The sequence below is a fragment of the Dipodomys ordii genome, unplaced genomic scaffold (genome assembly GCF_000151885.1).
Source record: "Dipodomys ordii isolate 6190 unplaced genomic scaffold, Dord_2.0 Scaffold27, whole genome shotgun sequence".
Taxonomy (NCBI): domain Eukaryota; kingdom Metazoa; phylum Chordata; class Mammalia; order Rodentia; family Heteromyidae; genus Dipodomys; species Dipodomys ordii.
Genome location: NW_012267243.1, coordinates 5,487,414 through 5,506,518, shown reverse-complemented (window position 1 = coordinate 5,506,518; position 19,105 = coordinate 5,487,414). Strand labels below are relative to the sequence as shown.

The 19,105-nt window shown below is 38.0% G+C and overlaps 2 protein-coding genes across 6 annotated transcripts in view; both read right to left on the bottom strand.

Moving 5' to 3' along the window:
- LOC105985238 (torsin-1A-interacting protein 2-like) overlaps positions 1 to 17,345 on the bottom strand; it is a 30,616-nt gene extending 13,271 nt beyond the window's left edge. For 2 of the 5 annotated variants that reach the window (XM_013015678.1, XM_013015680.1), the window contains exons 1-2: positions 17,263 to 17,281; positions 17,131 to 17,189 (exon numbers count right to left, since the gene is read on the bottom strand). The gene's annotated coding sequence lies outside the window, so the exon portion shown is untranslated. Of the gene's footprint in view, positions 1 to 7,457; positions 7,540 to 17,130; positions 17,190 to 17,262 lie in introns of those variants that run through there. The other 3 variants (XM_013015681.1, XM_013015677.1, XM_013015679.1) reach the window with 3 other exon arrangements.
- On the bottom strand, positions 6,464 to 7,463 carry LOC105985240. The gene is given in 1 exon segment (XM_013015683.1): positions 6,464 to 7,463. A coding segment is annotated over 1 exon segment (396 nt). The 5' UTR covers positions 6,996 to 7,463; the 3' UTR covers positions 6,464 to 6,599.
- Positions 17,346 to 19,105: the final 1,760 nt, after the last annotated feature.

The window sequence follows — 19,105 nt, the reverse complement described above, 5'->3', positions numbered from 1 at the left end:
GCTTTTTTCTTTTTGCTTATGTGGTGCTGAGGAATTAAACCCAGGGCCTCAGGCATGCAAGGCAAGCACTCTACCACTGAGACACCTTCCCAGCCCCCTTAAAGTTTTTTTTTTTTTTTTTAAGGCAGAAGAGAAGAGAGAAACCTAAAGGTTAGCAGCTAATAAGACCAAGAAAAAAAATTCCAGATAGTGGTTTAGATATGTCATCATGACAAATGCATGGCAGTAATGCTCCTCCAGTAACTACCGTATTTAAATTCTTAAGTATCCTTTCTAATAAACTATGCCATTTTAGGCTCTTATGATAAGAAACAATAAACAAAAAAAACAAACAACAACAACAACAAAAACAGGTACCTTCACCCTGCAATTTACAGTGCTACTGTAGGGACAAGTAACATATAAAACATACACGCCAACTATAACAAATAATAGTATTACCTTCTTGATACCAGGCAGCAAAGCACTTTTTGTGTTAACTCATTTATTCTTCTCAATTATGCAAAGTATGAATCTTAATATCCCTACTATCATCCAGATGAGAAACTGAGATGTAGAAGGCTAAAGCACTACTTCTAAGGGTAGAGTCAAAAGTTGAATTCAAACAGTCTGGTTATAGGACCCAACCTTTAACCAGACACTAAAAAACAAAAACAACAACAAAAAAAACTCCTTGTAGATGGGCACTGGTGGCTCAGGCCTATCAGGAAACTGCGATCTGAGGATCACAGTTCAAAGCCAGCCCAGGTAGAAAAGTCTCCCTGAGACTCTTATCTCCAATTTACCACCAGAAAACTAGAAGTAGAACTGTGGCTCAAAGTGGTACAGCAATAGTCTTGAGCAAAAAAGCTCAGGGACTGCACCCAAGTCCTGAGTTCAAGCCCCACAACCAATAACCATAACAAAAATCTCGTAGTAAACAAAGAACCCAGACTCTGAAATAGCTGATCTGGATTTGAACTTTGACTCTAGGACATAGAACCAGGGTAAATTTGTACATGTATCCTTCAGCATTTCTCAACCAGTTTATTTCAGTGTTGTACAGTCTCAGATGATGTAATAAATCATTCAGCAATTACAATTAAGATTTCAAATGAACCTTGGGCTATCTGTCTCTTCAGGCATCTTAACCTTGACACCTAAGACTGTTTAACTCAAGACTACAGGTTTACCATCAACCCCAAGATTAGTTTTGCCCTTGTCAGATTTGACAATTCAACTTCTAACTGGCTCTTTCTTATACTTGTCTTTAAATTAAGACTCTTTTCTACCTTGTTGTCTTGGCCTTTCCTGGTCTTAAAGATTATGTGATATATAATTGATATATTTTATCAGGCTTAAACCTCACAACAGTATGAGGTAGCTATTATTACTGCCTATTTCATAGATGCCCCAAGTAATTTAAGAATGCTAGAATTAGTTATCAGGAGGCTGAGATCTGAGCTTCAAGGTTTGATGAAGCTAGACCAGGCAGACATACTGGACTCTTATCTCCAACTAATGAGTTAAAATCAGAACTGGAGACATGGCTCAAGTGGCAGAGGGCTATCCTTAAGCCAAATAATGAAGTGAGAGCAGGAGGCCCTAAGATCAAGTCCTAGTGCTGGCACCAAAACACCCAAAAAACAAAAATTCAAAATAAAAAAAGAGTATCAGAATTAGACTACAACCCATCTGGTGCAAGGTCATTATTTGTCTCCATAAAAGTAGTTTTCAAGTTGTGTTCTCACAATTCTATGGAGATCCAATGGTTACCAAGGTAGGGCTGTAAATGATACTAAGTGGCAAACCCCTTGCCTAGCATGCACAAAGCTGGATTTGATCCCCAGCACCATAAGAAAAAGCAAAAGAGGGGGCTGGAAGGTGGCTCAATGGTAGAGCGCTTGCCTTGCATGCCTGAGACCCTGGGTTCCATTCCTCAGCACCACATAAGCAAAAAGAAAACGCCAGTAGTGGTGCTGTGGCTCAAGTGGTAGAGTGCTAGCCTTGAGCTGAAGAGCTGAGGGACAGTGCCCAGGCCTAGAGTTCAGGCTCCATGACTGGACCCAAAAAAAATTTTAAAAATTAAAAAAAAAAGCAAAAGCAAAAGAGGGTTACTAGGGGGGGACCAAGTGTGATGAAAGGGGCATGTTTCATTGTAGGCAGATTGCAACATACACTTTGGATGACCTTATTTTTTTGCCTACGTGACTAGTGTCTCTTTTCCCCTTAAGAGATTTATCTTATCTCAGTCATCCACATTCCATGAGCATGGTCTCTTTGACGGAGAAGCATCTGCTCAGTCTGCCCCAACACGTTTGCACTCACAAGGCTGCCATAAAACAGGAAGTAATTATAATGGTCATTTGAGAAATGACCCATGGTATGTATATAGTTGACTCTTCCACACTACAAAAGTAGAAACATGGCCAGGCGCCGATGGCTCACGCCTGTAATCCTAGCTACTCAGAAGGCTGAGATCTGAGGATAACAGTTCAAAACCAGCCCGGGCAGGAAACTCCATGAGTCTTATCTCCAATAAACCACTAGAAAACTGAAGTGTCGTATGGCGCAAGCAGTAGAGCACTCGCTTTGAGCCGAAGAGCTTGGGAATAGCATACAAAACCAGAGTTCAAACCCCACAACCGGCCAAAAAAAAAAGTAGAAACATGCTCACATAAATAATGAGCATCCCAGATTGTTCGCATTTATTTACTTTGCTTTTTTGCAGTTGGTAAACAGGTACTCTGTTGTTAAACCACACCTCCAGTCTTTTCCCCCACTGGTTTCTGGGTCTTTTTTTTTTTTTTTGCCAGTCCTGGGGTTCAACTCAGGGTTGGGACACTGTCCCTGAGCTTCTTTTGTTCGAGGATAGCACTCTATCATTTGAGCCACAGCACCACGTCCAGCTTTTTGTTTACATGGTACTGAGGAATCAAACCCAGGACTTCATGCATGCTAGGCAAGCACTCTACCACTAAGCCACATTCCTGGGTCTATTTGCTGAAACCCTCACTTGGGCCACAATTCTTGACACTTTCATCATAGCTGGCTGGTCCCTATCACCGTGGCCTTGTCTTCGATTAAGTCTCATGAACTTTTTTGCTCTGGCACAACCTTCCTTATCTCAGTATCCCATGTAGTTGGAATGGCAGGAGCACACCAGCTAGTATCTTTGTCATTTTTCCTAGCAACCTCAAAATGAATATTCTGGGATATCCTGAAATATTTTAGGCCATCTGAAGTCATATTCCAAAACCTTAAGCTCAAATGAAAAGCTTTACAAAGGCTTATTTTCTCTTGCTTAATTTTGAGCTACTTCTTTCATATTGACTTGTTAGATCTATCCATATAAAATGTGTTATCATGTTTGCAGACACGTAATCTTTGGATTTCAGAGCCTCATTTTTTGAGAACCAGTTTTAATACATTGAGTTATTTTTCATTCCATTCTTGTGCCCATATACTCAAGCTGCTTATAATGCACCAAACAGAACTGTTTGTGAAGATTGAGAGTTCTCATTAAAAAGAAAAATGTGGAAATGCAGCTGAATTACTATGAGCTTCGGTCTAACAAGAAACCTCTTTGTAAGTCAGGAAAAAAAAAGCACAATAGCCAGGTGCTGGTGGCTCACGCCCGTAATCCTAGCTACTCAGGAGGCTGAGATCTGAGGATCACCATTCAAAGCCAGCCCGGGAAGGAAAGTCGATGAGACTCTTATCTCCAATAAACCATTCAAAAACCGGAAGTGGCGCTGTGGCTCAAGTGGTAGAGTGCTCCCCTTGAGCTGAAGAGCGCAGGGACAGTGTCCAAGCCCAGAGTTCAAGCTCCACTACCAGCAAAAACAAAAAAAAGGCACAATAAATAAAAACTGAATATCCCTTATCCAAAATGCTTGTGATCAGACTTCAGAGGTTTTCAGATCTTAGAATATTTGCAGATTTACCGATCACGCATCCCACATCTGAAATCATGAATTACTAAAACATCTGAAACTTTCTGAGCTTCTTATCAGTGCTCAAAACTTTGGGGTTGGGAACATTTCAAAATTTTGGATTAGAGTTGTTCATTACTACACCTTGCAGAATTATGAACATTCCCTCAGCTTTTGTCCTTTAAAGTCAATTAAGTAAACACTATTAATGTGCTGCTGCAGTGTTTTTCAAAGTATGATTCATAAAACACCTGCATAAAAATCTCAAGTGCTAACTACAATATGTAGGTTTCTAGGATCTGAAGCAACCTTAAGGAATCAAAATTTCTGTAGACAAAGAAATGGCCAATTTAAAAGCACTCTCCTATGTATTGCTTAGGTATTTACTTGAAAAATCAATGGTATAAATCCTTTTACTCTGAGCTTACCATTTAAAGAAGTTGGTAAAAATAATCAAGCTCTTTGCCAGGTATGATGGTACATCCTGTTAATCCAAACTACTCTGGAGGCAGAGGTAGGAAGATCAAGGCCAAAGCCAGCCCAGCAAAAGTTAGCATAAAACCCTATTTGAAAAACTCCAAGTATTGGGACATGATTCAGGCAATAGAACACAAGTGTGAGGTCCTAAATACAATCCCTAGTACAATTTAAAAAAAAAAAAACAGCTAAGGGCTGGGAAAGTAGCTCAGTGGTAGAGTGCTTTCCTTGCATGCATAAGGCCCTTGGTTCGATTCCTCAGCACCACCTAAGCAGAAAAAGCTGGAAGTGGCATTGTGGCTAAAGTGGTAGAGCACTAACCTTGAGCTGAAGAGCTGAGGGACAGTGCCCAGGCCCAGAGTTCAGGCCCCATGATTGACAATAAAAACATTAAGATGTTTTCTCTATTTTCCTAGTATTTAAAATTTCAGTGTTTTTAAGTACATGTATCCTTGGAGCACAGCATTCTCCAATAACTTGAAATTTTTAAGGGCAATAGAGTTAATTCCCAAACCATCCTCTAAAGCACTAAAGTAAATCTTCATTTTTTACAACACTTATACTTAGAAAATATTCATTTAGTGAAGAAATTCTTCATCATAGGTTAATGACTAACTGGGTCTTTACTCAATTTAACAGTCCACACAGTTTATTCAGTATAACAGGAGAGAAACTCCATCATGATAGACATAAGGCAGATAAAGGGGTGGATCTCTGGGGTACATTCTTGATACACATTAACAAATTCTTAGGTTTCACAACACATGGCAAGTATGATGTTGCATTACTAACAGCCATTCAACCTCCCCTCCATTTCTTCTTTCCTGAAAGAATTCTGATCTTATCAGTAGAGGCAAAGTGCCTTACCCCAGATAAGGCCAACAAGTCTCCTTTGAAGGGTTTTCCCAGGCTTTTTGTGAACCAGTACCTTCTAATAAAATGTAAAAACAAATCTGCTAGAGATTTATGGGGAAGATTTTAATCCCAAATAAAAGACAGGCTTGAAAGGAGAAAACTTTCTGTGACCACTTCCAGCCTTATGTTGACATTGAAGTGTCTGCCCCAACAAACATATTGTACTTAGGAAACAACCATGAGGACAAAAAGCAAACATCATAAGAATCCCAAGAGGGACAGATAGAAAGAACCTGGTCCTTGATAACATTGCTGTTACATAAGCACTGGATTATCTAGAGTCTTAAGCAGAATTTATAAATTGTTCAGTGTCCTCTGAGATGTCTTCAAAGCTTTTTCTAAGTTACTAAACTCCACCTCTGGTTCCACAACTTTTATGAGAAGGCCAAAATGTGGCTAATGTCCAGAAGTATCCTGCAAAAACACTATAAACAGATTGTTCATAAATTATATGGAGTCAAGCTTAGTAATTCCTTTTTTCATAAATTTCATATAGATACAATGGTATTTCCATCTCCAGAGGATGACATTTTAAATTCAATCACCACTAAGACAGGACAGTCTTTGGTTATACAGAGCCAAGTAAGTGTAAACAGGCAGCATTTTCACAAATTTTTGTGTAATCTAAGTACTACTTAATAAAATGTGATTTTTCTGAGTGACCAGCTATCAACATCAATATTCTCTGATGGTGACTGATAATGGAATCAAACAGAGCCAATGGTTTTATATGGCTATATATGAATAAATTCTATAGATATACATACATATAAACACATATAGCTCATTATCACTAATGGATAAGCAAGGGAATTTATAACAACCTGGGGCCTCTTATCCAGGCTACATTGTCAGTATAGGCTATGGAATTTCAGGAAAGGCATATTAGTTCCAAAACAGATTATAGGATTATGGGTTAGTCTGGCTGGAATACTAAACTCATACTGAATTAAAAAAAGATAATGCACAACCACAGAAGCAGACCCAGCTATTTAAGCAATTCCCCAAATAGTAGGGACAGTCTGGGTCAGATTCAGAAAAGAGGGCTGGGAGTATAGCTCAGCGGTAGAGCACTTGCAGAGCATGTACAAGGTCCCAGGTTCAATCCCCAGCCAGCACCACCACACACACACAACACACACACACACACACACACACACACACACACACACACACACACGAGAGAAAAAAAAGAGCAAGAGAAAGATAAAATATAAATGAATTCTTATTTCATATTCTCTGAGCTACTAACACAAATCCTTTATAGTCTCCATGATTCTGACTGTTAAGAAGTTATTTGTTTTGGCCAAGTTTCTTATTTAAGGTTTTATCTGTTCTGGTCAAGATCAACTGTAAAGCCGGGTTAAAACCAGCTACTCTGGAATAATGGATCCTTTTTCTAACCAGTGGAGGACCCAGAAGAAATGGATGACAAGCTTTTTCAAAGGTCCACCTGGTGAGATTTTGCGGAGCCCATTCAAGTGGGAAAGACCAAGGAAGAACAAGGCTTCTATTGGCAGGATTATCAGGATAGCATTCAGGGCAATAATCAGCCCTATTAATACGGTCTAAGAAGACCTGGTAACATTCATTTTCAACAAGTTCAGTTTGGTATAACCAATGGCCTACTTCTCAACTAGGGAACCACTGTTGCCCACAGTCAGGGCAATGTGAATTATCAGAGAACATCTGGACTTAGAAAGAGAGAACAAGGAACAATGTAACAGCAAGAGGTAACAATGACAGAGACACCCAAATAATCAGTCCTGTAACAGGTTTGGCTTAGCAATTTCTCAGTTCAAACAGTATTTCTTGAAGAGGGTTAAATCTGGCTTGCACTTCAGTGCAATTCTTCAAGATTTCGTTGTATATTTTTCATTCACTTGCAACTCAGTCTCTGAACTCAGGGACCACTCCAGTCACTTACTAGCAGCACAGATCTCAAAACAGCTCCTTCAATCTCAGCTTCTCAAGAAAAGATGACACTCTAGTCTAAATTATTTTTCTCTTGTGCGTGATCAGCTGGTGGTGATGTCACATAGAGGCACTTGGCATACTTTGTGTTGTAAGATTAGTATGCTTGGTGAAACAGAGGAGCAGTCCAATAATCTTTTGTTGGTGCTGGCACTCTTGCCGTTGTAATACACGTACCCAAGTCTTAAGGCCTTGGCACTTTACAGTGATGTAGTGAGGTTGTGGAAAAGCCGTAGTCTTCTTGAATGTGGATCCAATGAAATCTGTCTTGGGAGAACCTTAATCTGGATCCAGTCACAAAGAAGTGGCTGATGTTGAGTTGTCTGGAGGGTCTGAGAATGCGTCACACACCTGCAAATGATAAAACTTCAGACGACTCATATGGGCTTTGCAGTTGCTCACAGTATTAGAAACATGCATTTGGAAATTATGTGAGTAAAAGTGGATGAGAATTACTTCATGATTTTCCCATGACAGTTTAATATAGTTCAAACCAATGGATCGGTTAGGTTATTTTTATGCTCATATAGGCACTAGCAAGGCTTCAGATCATTCAGGATTTATACCAGGATTTTTTTTTAGGACTACATTTTTTTTCCTACTGCTTTTGCACTTTGGGAATAATAAGGCCTGCGTAAGTATTTTTATTCTGGTAAAACTTTGAAATCTCTACTGTAGAATGAGTGGTATATATGGTATTTCCTTAGTAATATTAATTCTATCACAGGCTTACAGAATTACTAGATAATAGTTAAGTTAGCTAACTATAGGAAGTTGGTTAAAAACCCTTTTGAAAGTTACCATTAATGGGATAGGTCTCACAACCCTCATCTATCTTCACTAGTTGATGTACCTGTCAGTTCAGTTTAAAAAGGCAAGTAAGGCATAGTCTTGAACAAGACCTGAGTTATTCATGAGAAATGCATGCTATCAGTTGGAACTTGCAGATGCTATCATCTTTGCACTCCCTCATAATGATAAAGGAAACATGTAAACAAGATGGGAAAGTAGGAGATACGGAACAACTCGATGGCCACCTAGGAAGTGCCATGGATTATTAAATTACATTTTATACCTTAGCTTTCTCCAGTGTTTTTGATTTTTTTTTGTAAATTCTCACAATGAGCACAGTATAGGTGGTAAAACTGTACAAAGGAACTGCTGGCCCGAAAAGAAAGGAGAGCTATTTCCTTGGTTGTAATCAGTCAAAGTATATTCTAAAACTGCTGTGATCCTCAGATTTTAAAATAGCAAATTGATAAAGGAACTGAAGAGGTTCTAATGGTGCTATGAAATGGAGCCCTATGATGGGAGCATTGAAGGAAGTGAATGAGGGTCAGTATGTTTTGGAGGCTTAAAGTAACAATGTTTAGGTGAGGGCTACCGAATCAAACTCCTCAGGCTGAGTGAGCAACAGATAAAGAGGGTAATGGTGACAATATAGGAGATTTCACTGAGGATCTGCTCACATAAGCCACCATAATAAAAATTCAATTGCTACATTAAATCTTAGGTATCTAATTATGGTACAGATAGTAGCAAATAAAATTCCAATAATCATGAAGCTCATTAAACATAAATGATAAAAGTAACTGACCAAGTCTGAGATATAAATAGGGTAATTTTGGATTTTTAGAGTAAAATCAAGGAAATGGAATTAAACAGAGCAAGATACTTTTTCTACCAGATTGGCCAAACAACAGCAACAGCAACAACAACAACAACAACAAAAAATTTTGACAATGGGAGATCCACATACTCAGGCAAAGCCACACCTCTCTTAGTATTCCACATCTCCCCATACAGGAGGTCAAGTAGAACCCTAAAATTCATGGGCTCAAAATAATTCTACTCTTTTCCCAACCTCCATTCCCCTCCCAATTTCAAGAGTCAGGCAAGCATTAAAGTTTTGCTGAACCCAAGTATCCAAATACTGCTTAATCAAGAGAACTTCACTGTTCCATGTTTAGACAAGATATCCTTGAAACCACTATAGCCAACAGTTAAGAGGGCTCTCTTAAATCCCAAATGCTTAAAACACCATTTGATATCAGACTCTGAGCTTATTCTTTAACCTTATTATTTGTTAAATAGGAGTGAAGAGAGAGGGGTCCCAGAACCCCTCTTAGCAAGATCTCATCTCCCAACATTCACAGATTCATTACTAAGTGCTTGAAACCATCAAGACCAACCTCATATTTGCATCTCTGTTCATGTCAATCATAAATGCCCAAGCCTTCCTGGTTTTACTTCATCCCCTAGACTCTTAATCCTCTACCTGAGGATTAGAGTAAACTAATTAGCAGGGAAATAATATTAGTCATTTGTTTTATTTCTCCCCGTAAAATATGTACCACTTTGCTATGTTATGTATTTTAGCTATTTTTTGCCACTAAAATATAAATTGCTTGGTGACAGGGCTTCTTATCATTTTTACTGCTACAAGTACCAATTTCTTAAACAAACGGAAAGAATAAAGAATAACCTGATTCCTTATACTCTAATGATAGGAGTGTGTATTAGTACAACCACATCTAGAAATTATTTACCAGTATCTAGTAAAGATGTGCATTGTCTCTAAGAAACTCCACTATACACACCTTCTTATACAAATTTTCCATCTAAGTAAAGTTTCAAAAGCATATAGAACTGATATATTCTCTAAGAATCAATATGCTGTAAGATGTTAAAAAGATAATTTAGGTTGGGTGCTGGTGGCTCATCCCTCCAATCCTAGCTACTCCGGAGTCTGACAGAGGTTTGAAGCCAGCCCAGGCAGGAAACTACATGGGACTCTTATCACCAATTAACTACCAAAAAGCTGGAAATAGAGGTGCAGCTTAAGTGGCGCAGCACCACCTTGGAATGAAAAAGACAAGCAAAAGCATACCAGAGCATGAGGTCTTGAGTTCAAGCCCTACTACTGGCACAAAAAAAAAGGGGGTGGGAGGTAGGGTCACAGGAAGATCACAGAAAAGCCTAGAATGCCTGTATCTTAAAACTGTCCTAACAAACACAAAATACAATCCTTAAAGAATTTACATATAGCAAATATGACACAAAAGAAAATGCTGATAGGTTTTTTTTTTTGCTTGTGAGAACTAATGTAAGATTCTTCCTGAACCTTATTAGGATGTTACAAACCTTATGAGAAGAAAAAGAGTAACTCAACACTAAAATAAAATGTACTTCTAGCTGGATGAGATAGCACATGCCTTTCATCTGAGGACCCAGGAGGAAGAGGATTAGAAGTCTGAAGTCAGCTTTTGCTACCTAGCAAGACTGTCTAAAAAAAAAGAAAAGAAGAAAACAGTTCAATTTCATTCATCGAAATTTACATCAATTAAACAAAGGAAGGGATAACATTCCCCCAAAATGAAATGTACTCTTTTTAACCTGACATATAACTGTAAACCTTCTGTACATTACCTTCATAATAACAATGAAAAAAATTTTAGGGTTGGGAAGTTGGCTCAGTGGTAGAGTGCTTGCCTTGCATGCATGAAGCCCTGGGTTCGATTCCTCAGCACCACATAAACAGAAAAGAAGTGGCACTGTGGCTCAAGTGGCAGAGTGCTAGCCTTGAGCTGAGGGACAGTGACCAGGCCCAGAGATCAGGCCCCAGGACTGACAAAACAATAAATAATCAAATAAGTAAATCTGTATCAACTAACCATGACAGCTTATACATATTAAATAACTACTTTCTCTTTTTTTTTTTTTGGATCATGGGGCTTGAACTCTGAGCCTGGAAACTGTCCCTGAACTATTCAGCTCAAGGCTAGTGCTCTACCACTTGAGCCACACCACCACTTCCTGTTTTCTGAGTGGTTAATTTGAGATAAGTCTAATGACCTTTCCTGCCAGGGCTGGCTTAGAACCTCGATCCTCAGTCTCAGCCTCCTGAGTAGCTAGGATTACAGGCATGAGCCATCATGCCCAGAACTACTTTCTCTAAATATTCTGAATTCTATTTCATTCTTAGCTATTCTCTTAATAAAAGCAAACTCAAATGTGCCTTTATCAAAGGATAAACAAAAATTCCCTTATTGTTTCTGATGGTAAGGTAACAAGTGTTTCAACCTAAGGATTACAGGAGTGACTTTTCCAGGCAATATTCTGTGTAGAGTTCAACCTTAATCAAACTCCTCATATGATATAGAAAATCAAAAGAAAAACAGATTTAAAATAGTGGGCTTTAGGCATAGCTCAAATGGTAGAGTACCTACCTCAAAAACATAAAGCCTTGAGTTCAAACCCCAATACTGCGCCCCCCCGCAAAAAAAAATTTCATTGGTCCCTTTGAATTCCCATGTTAAATGTTTTCTTCCATAAAGTATCATACTCTAAGGCTAATCAATAACTGTGTCTATTTTTTATAAAATAAATTTCTCTAAACCAGGTGTCAGTGGCTCATGCCTATAATTCTACTCAAGAGGCTGAGCCTTGGATGGAGGTTTGAAGCCAGCTAAGGCAGAAAAATCTGTTGAGATGCCATCCTCACTTAACTAGCAAAATAAAGGACTGGAAGCCTGGTTCAAGTGGTAGAAAACCAGTTGTGAGCAAGAAAGCCAAATGATAGGACAAGGCCTCAGTTTAAGTCCTTGTATAGCACAAAAAATTAAACAAGTTTCTCTGATAAATTTCATATACAAAGTAAAATCATAAGAACTTTGAATTTCCTAATGTTCTGAATTTAGATAAGATTAGAAAATAGTAAAACAGCAGTCACTTTTTAAAATTTACATAATCGAAAACAATTCTTTAATGAAAATATAAAACTAATGTTCTTGAGAAAAGTCTTCAATTTTTTTTTTGTGAAGAGCTATTTTTAATTTGGCAAAGCCTTCAGATCACTAAAAGAAGGCATACAGATGGCAATCTCCAGTAATATTTAGCACACAAACTGCCTTCTTTGGCAGAACAGATAAGCCAATCCAAAAATATGAGCCTATGCTAGAAAACAGCTGCACAAAATTCTCACTCCAGAAACTGACAAACAGGTGTTTACACATACGTACACATACACATATATAAACATACATACACACACATTCACACTCACACATCAAAAAAACCCTATTTTGTAGTCTTGTAAGCTTTGTTATTAGTTTCATGAATTTCCCCACTTGCTTCCCAGTATTTTCACTAACTCTTGACTTGTTTCAGCTTTCTGAAAGGGAATTTGAAAAGGGAAAATTTATGAACAAAAACACTCCAATTACTTTCTTAAAGAACAGTTTTTCATACAGAAACTGAATGCTTATAACAGTTTAGACAATATAAATGTTTTCTTAGTACCGAGAAATTTTCTTACTTTTCTCCCTCCCTTCTCTGAGATCCTTCGACTTTGGTTTAGAGTAGCACCATACAAAAAATAAAAAAGGGCTGGGAAAGTGGCTCAGTGGTAGAGTGCTTGGTTTGCATACATGAGGCCGTGGGTGTGATTCCTCAGCAACACATAAGCAGAAAAAGCTGGAAGTGGCGTTGTGGCTCAAGTGGTAGAGTGCTAGCCTTGAGCTGAAGAGCTGAGGGACAGCACCCAGGCCCAGAGTTCAGGCCCCACCACTGACAAGAAAAAAAAAAAAAAATATATATATATATATGTATATATATACACACATATACACACACACACACATACATATGTATGTGTATATATATACACACATACATATATATATGTGTGTGTGTGTGTGTGTGTATATGAGTTTGTTACAATTTCTAATACTTGGTGGTGGCACAACAAACTCCCTCCTCCCTTTTTTATTTTGGAGCATGGTCTCACTATGTAACCCAGGCTGACCCTGAGCTCACAATCCTCCTGCCCCAGCTAGAAGTACAAGTGCTGTAATTACAAATTAGCACTACCTAACCCAAATCTCTGAACCCAATGTTAGCTCAACTTCCCAAATCACTGTATCTATTTGCAGTCAACGTTTTTATTAAAATTGTACTTTTAACTGATTTTGGACTTACAAAAAATTTGTAAAAATGTTGCAGAATCCCCTTATATTCTTCATCTGTACTATATGTAATTGATTCCAACTTCTTTCTTCCAAGCACATATTAAAATCAAGAAATTAATATTTTAGTATGTGGCTTGATGAAAGAAGTCAAGTTAGCTTGTACAAAACTAATGAAATAATCCATGTTCAAATTTCCACTAATGTCCTTTTTCTGTTCCTGGGTCTAATTCAGGATCCTATATGGCAGTTCGTTTATCTTCCTTAGTCTTCAGTAAGTGACAGTTCTGCGGTTTTTAACTTGTTTTTTCTGTCCTTGACTCTTGAGAGTAATGGTCAGTTTGGAAAACATCCCTTAGTTTGGGTCTGCGTAGTATTTCATGACTAAAAAGCTACAAACAGTTCTACATCTTGAGCAAAGATAAGCATGAAAGAAAGAATGTATCCTTCCCACTGCATTATATCATGGGGTTTATGTCCTATCTTCTGCAATGTAAACTTTGACCACTTTACCTGATATCTCTACTGTCAACTATTTTTCCTTTGTAGTTAATAATTAGCATGGAGAATATACTTTGAAACTAGTTATCTTGATTTTCCTAAAACATTCTCTCACTAGCATCATCAGCATATTGTTTTCAATAAATGTCTCTAGTACTGCTTGCCTAATTATTATCTGCTGTTTCCTTCTCCCTTCTATGTTTATTAATTGGAGTTCTCCTATAAAAATGCTTTATTCCTTCCCTACTTATCTACTCAGCTCTATCAGTACAGACTCCTGATTACTTAAATGTTAAAACTCAACTATCATAACTCATTTTGTTGCTCGCGTTGATTTAACTTGGTCCTTTGGAATGTCTTGAAGTTGGCTTCTGTCCTTCCAACAAGCTTCCAAACTTTTTTGATTCCAACTTCTTTAATTCCAACCATCCTAAGATTCTCCAGGATCATTTTGTATTTCCTCTGCTCCAGCGATGGGCTCAAGCACTTCTCTAAACAGTCCTGGTCCTTCAAAATCAACTATCTGGAATGATCACTGTATTGGGATGTCACTGCCAAGCCAACAATTGCGGCTAGAACTGTTAATTTCTTATGTTTTTGGAGACAACAGTCTTGTTAGGTATGACTAGCCAGGCTCAGACTTACAAATCTCTTGCCTCAGACTCTTGTGTAGCTGGGATTACATGCCACTGTGCCAAGCATATCACTATTTTAGTTCCTTACTAATTAGCTGGGAATCATTAGCATCACCTCCTGGGAGCCTGTTAGAACTACAAATTCTTGAGCATACCATCCGCTCAGACTCACTAGACCAGAATTTCTGAGGGTCTCCTGCCAGAATTTGTTTTATCAAGTTTGCCAGACAACTACAGTACTCATTATAATGTTTAAAGAATACCTCTTTAAGGAAGTTAAATTTTCCTTTATTATAAAATTAATGCTTAATTTATCTCTCATTAAAAAAAGGAAAATCTAGTCCTAATGACTTGTATATAAATCTTATTTTTATTGTCCTAACTAATAAACCCATAGGGTAAGATGGGCAAGAAAATCAAGTTTATGCTCTTGTTGAGAGGCGGAGATTGGGAGGATGTTGGTTTGAGGCAAGCACTGGCAAAGTTAGGGTATTAACACCTCATTTTAACAAATAAATTGAGTGTTGTAGCAAGTGCCTGTAATCCAAGATGAAGGGAAGAATGGGTAGGCGATCTCCATCTGAGAATGACTGTAGGCAAAAATATGAAACCTCACCAGAAAAATAACTACAGCAGAAAAAGAGCTAGGGTGTGGCTCCAGTAACAGAATAACTGTTTATCCCTGAATTCAAACTCCTGTGTGTGTTTGTGTGTGTACTAAAACTGTTAAGGCACTCAATACTTCCCTATTATTATTTTTAACCACTTTCTACTTCACTACTGTTATGTTATTTTTATACAAAGAAGTTCTAAGTTATCTTCTTTCTGTTTACATTCACATACTCAACATAGTACTGTCCTCTAAAGGCAAAGTGTGTTGGCCCGAATTGTCTGTTTGGGGTTTTTTAGGCTTTGTTGGGGTTTTTTGTTATTGATTGTTCTTTGGGCAGTAGTGGGTCACTTTTGGTTTTCTTAACCTCCAAATGGAGGTTGAGATCAATGAGAGAGCCCAAAAATTAAGTTCCCAAAAACTTATGATTTGAACTATTAAAATGCAACTAGAGGTTTTATTTTGAAGAATGGGCAATGCCCTAAAGGGAAGTTCTGCCACTTTTTACAAGGAAATCAAAGTTAAGGGAAAACAAGACAGCTTTAGTTGAAAGAGCTTTCAGTTGAAAGAGCTTTCAGAAGTTAACAAACCAATGTTTTAAAATTGACTTTTTAAAAATACAATTACAGATAAAGGCGAAAGAGAAACAACAGTTTGATCTCTTGAGGTAATACAATTTACTTCCAAGTTTGATTACCAAAATCATGTAGTTCCTCTTGAATTAGTAAAAAAGAAAAATAGTCCAATCAATCAGTAGTTTCTAACTAAACTCTTACATTATCCCACTTAGTACTCCAAATGACCCTACCCCTACCAATCTCTACTAATGAGAAAAATGGGCTCAGAGCTGTGAAGGGCAGCTATGACTCCAAAGTCTACCTGTGTAACTATAGTGGCTGATAAGATTTACTCATTCCCAAATGTTTGATTTTTCTGTGTAAAATTACAATGAAGTATAAACATTACACCGATGTATCTATTATGGGACACAATAAGGGGTTCATAAGACAAATACTCAGATGCAAAATAAAATTCTTCACTCTTTTAAATTTACTGGAGGCTGTAGAACCTCAAAGTTTAATTGCTTTCACAGTGGGCTCAAAGTGACCAGCAAATTTCCTTTGGGAAATTTAAGTGCTACTTCAAATAAACATGAATTTTTACAGAATATAGTTTTAAATGACTAGATTAAAAGATATTATTTACAGAATAAAAATGTTTTATTAAAATACCTAATAATTTCCAATTAGCTAATTCTGGTTACTGGCTCTAAGGCTAGTATATCTACATTAGGACACTAGATAAAATAGATCCTAAATGAGTCAACCAGGGTCACATGATAACCCTGCAGCAAAACTGCTTATCAACTTGTGGACTCTGCATTCTGCAAAGTCTAAAACATTACTTAAGAGGCTCTCACTCAAAAGTTTTCATAAAAACTTTAGTTTTTCCAAACTGTTCTATAATCTAAAAGGCTTCCAGGAACATTTTAGTTCCTAAACTAAAAGTTTTTTTTTTCCATTAAATAATTCTTCCATTGGCCATTTATGAACTAATCATGTGCTTAAAACTAAACCCCACAAATATGGGTGGCTGCCACAGACATAATTCTTTAAATAATAATATAACAAAGAAATTATTGTTTATATAGAGATCTAAAATAAAATATTTTAAAACCTAAGGGCTTGTAAAGTAAATAAAACTAGTTTATTTAATCTGAGTAAGTTAACTCGCCTCCGGGTCTGCAAAACAGTATAAAGTCTAACACAACTGAGAGTAGAATACTACAGATTTTGTAGAAAGGAAAAGGACTGAACTTTTTTCACTGAGTCTGCAATACAATTTAGAGTATATAAATACGTAAGCAAAATACAGATAGAAGTCTTATGAAACTTCAAACGTTTCCCTTTTAATACTAAACAACTTAAGCCACTATTTTCTGCGGATTAACACGATAGAAAGCTTGGATCCTGCCAGTCACAGACTCAAGGGGAGTAATTGTAATTAATTTCGAAAGTTAAATTCTGCCTCTCACCTTATAGCCCAAGCCGAAACTTTATTCTCACCTTAATCTGCTTAGTGTTTTTATGATTCGTTCCTCTTTCGTTTCTAACAAACAGAAACAGACCCCAGCCTACCTCGTCCGGTCTGTGCCGTGGGGAGGTGGGGGCGGGGAGAGGCCGTTCGGAAAGACCTTCTGAAAGAAGAAAACACGGTTCAGACACGAAAACCACCGAGGGCCTTGGATCTTCTTCACTTTGCGTACTTACAAGTTCTAGCGGAGCTCCAGGCCCTGGAACCGTCGGAACCGGAGAGCTCTTCGGGTGTGCCTCCTTTCCACGACGCAAGCTGCACCCCACGGCCGCCGCTGCAGAATGTCGCCGCCCCGCCCACGTGACCACGACTTCTGCAGGGAGGCGCCCGCGGAATGCTGGGATCGGTATTCCCCAGGCCCCGCCCCCTCCTCGCTCGGCCCAATCTGCGCCCGACCCTCGAAGGCTAGGCCTGGCCACTAATGGCCTGGCCTGAGCTGATGATTCACCAGGACCCGCAGTGAGAGGTAGTACGGATGATAATGGCAGGCACCAGTCACACATGACTTCGAATCCAGCCTGTGCTAAGACTTAGAAACAGGTCTTTAAAACTGTTTGCTCATGTGTCAAGGGGGAAAAGGCTACAAATATGTAAAGCTGTAAATGAGATGTCTGCTGAGTAACAGTAGCACACTCGATAAGTTAAAAGTAGTTACAATTTTCAGCTAATATTATAACTGAAGATTGGGAGGTTGAAAGTCATTTCCCCAAAAACGTAATCATTGATTAGGGGCAAAGTCAAAAGTCTAACACACCTGTTTCTAGCCTATAGCAATTCAAGATAATAGAATTCTCCTTCCTCTTCCATGTTTTTCCCCTAACATTCCTGACCAACACATTTTTTATTCCTTCCATTGAAAATTCCCAAGAAAACAGGAAGGGTTACCTTTTAGGACATTTTGTTCACTACTGTAATCCTACCTTCTAGAACAGGGACTGTACATAAAACCTGAAAATACTTCTTATATAACATGAATTTGAAAACCTTCAACTCTCAACCTTATTTGAAAAAAAAAAGGATTTGGGAAGTCTCTTATATGCTGTTTAACTGTTTGCAATTTCTAATTCAACAGTAAGCTAAAGTGTGTAACTTTCTATTCACTGCACTTCAGTATTTCTGCATATGAGAGTGCACTGATACCTAGGCTTGAACTTCAGTCCTCTCCAACTTTTTTCACTCATATCAGATGGCCTACCACTTGAACCTTGCCTCTAGCCTAGCTTTTTGTAGGTTAATTGGAGATGGACTCTTTCTGCTCAACCTCCTAAGCAGCTAGGCTTACAGATAGACATAAGCAACTAGTGCCCTTTAATTTAACATTTCCAGCTATACATTTTCATTTGGGCAGTCTTCAAAATATTTGTTGGGCCTGATGGTACATGCCTGTAATCCCAAACTTGGAAAGAAGCAGGAGGATCAAGAATTCAAGGCTAACCTTGGCTATAAAATAAATTCCAGGCTAGCCTACCTTACATAGTGAGACCCTATTTGAAAAGCAAAATATATTTTTATATGACTTTTAGAATAGGGACTAAAGTCAGGTATGTCCTTACTTCCTCTATATATTTTGATGCTTTAACAATTTTGTTCCTTTAATTAGGGAAGTACTTATTTCACCAGAAACTTATGTAATGCCCTTTATTTATTTTAGTGAATTTTAATGATACAAGAAAATACAGTAGTCTCATATCATGTTTACAATGTAAACTTTAAGCTTCTATCCTGTTAGAGAATCCTGTAAGATTAAAAATAGGTGAAAATGACAAACATGTGAAACTATGAATTGTTATTCAGCATATACCTATACTGCACAAGTGTATATATGAGATAAATTTACATACCTAATACAGAAACACATAGTGATCATTTCTAGTAGTAGTTTTCTAGTTGTAATAATGAGTAATTTTCATTTCTTTTTTTTTTGGGGGGGGTCCGGTCGTGGGGCCTGAACTCTGGGCCTGGGCGCTGTCCCTCAGCTCTTCAGCTCAAGGCTAGCGCTCTACCACTTGAGCCACAGTG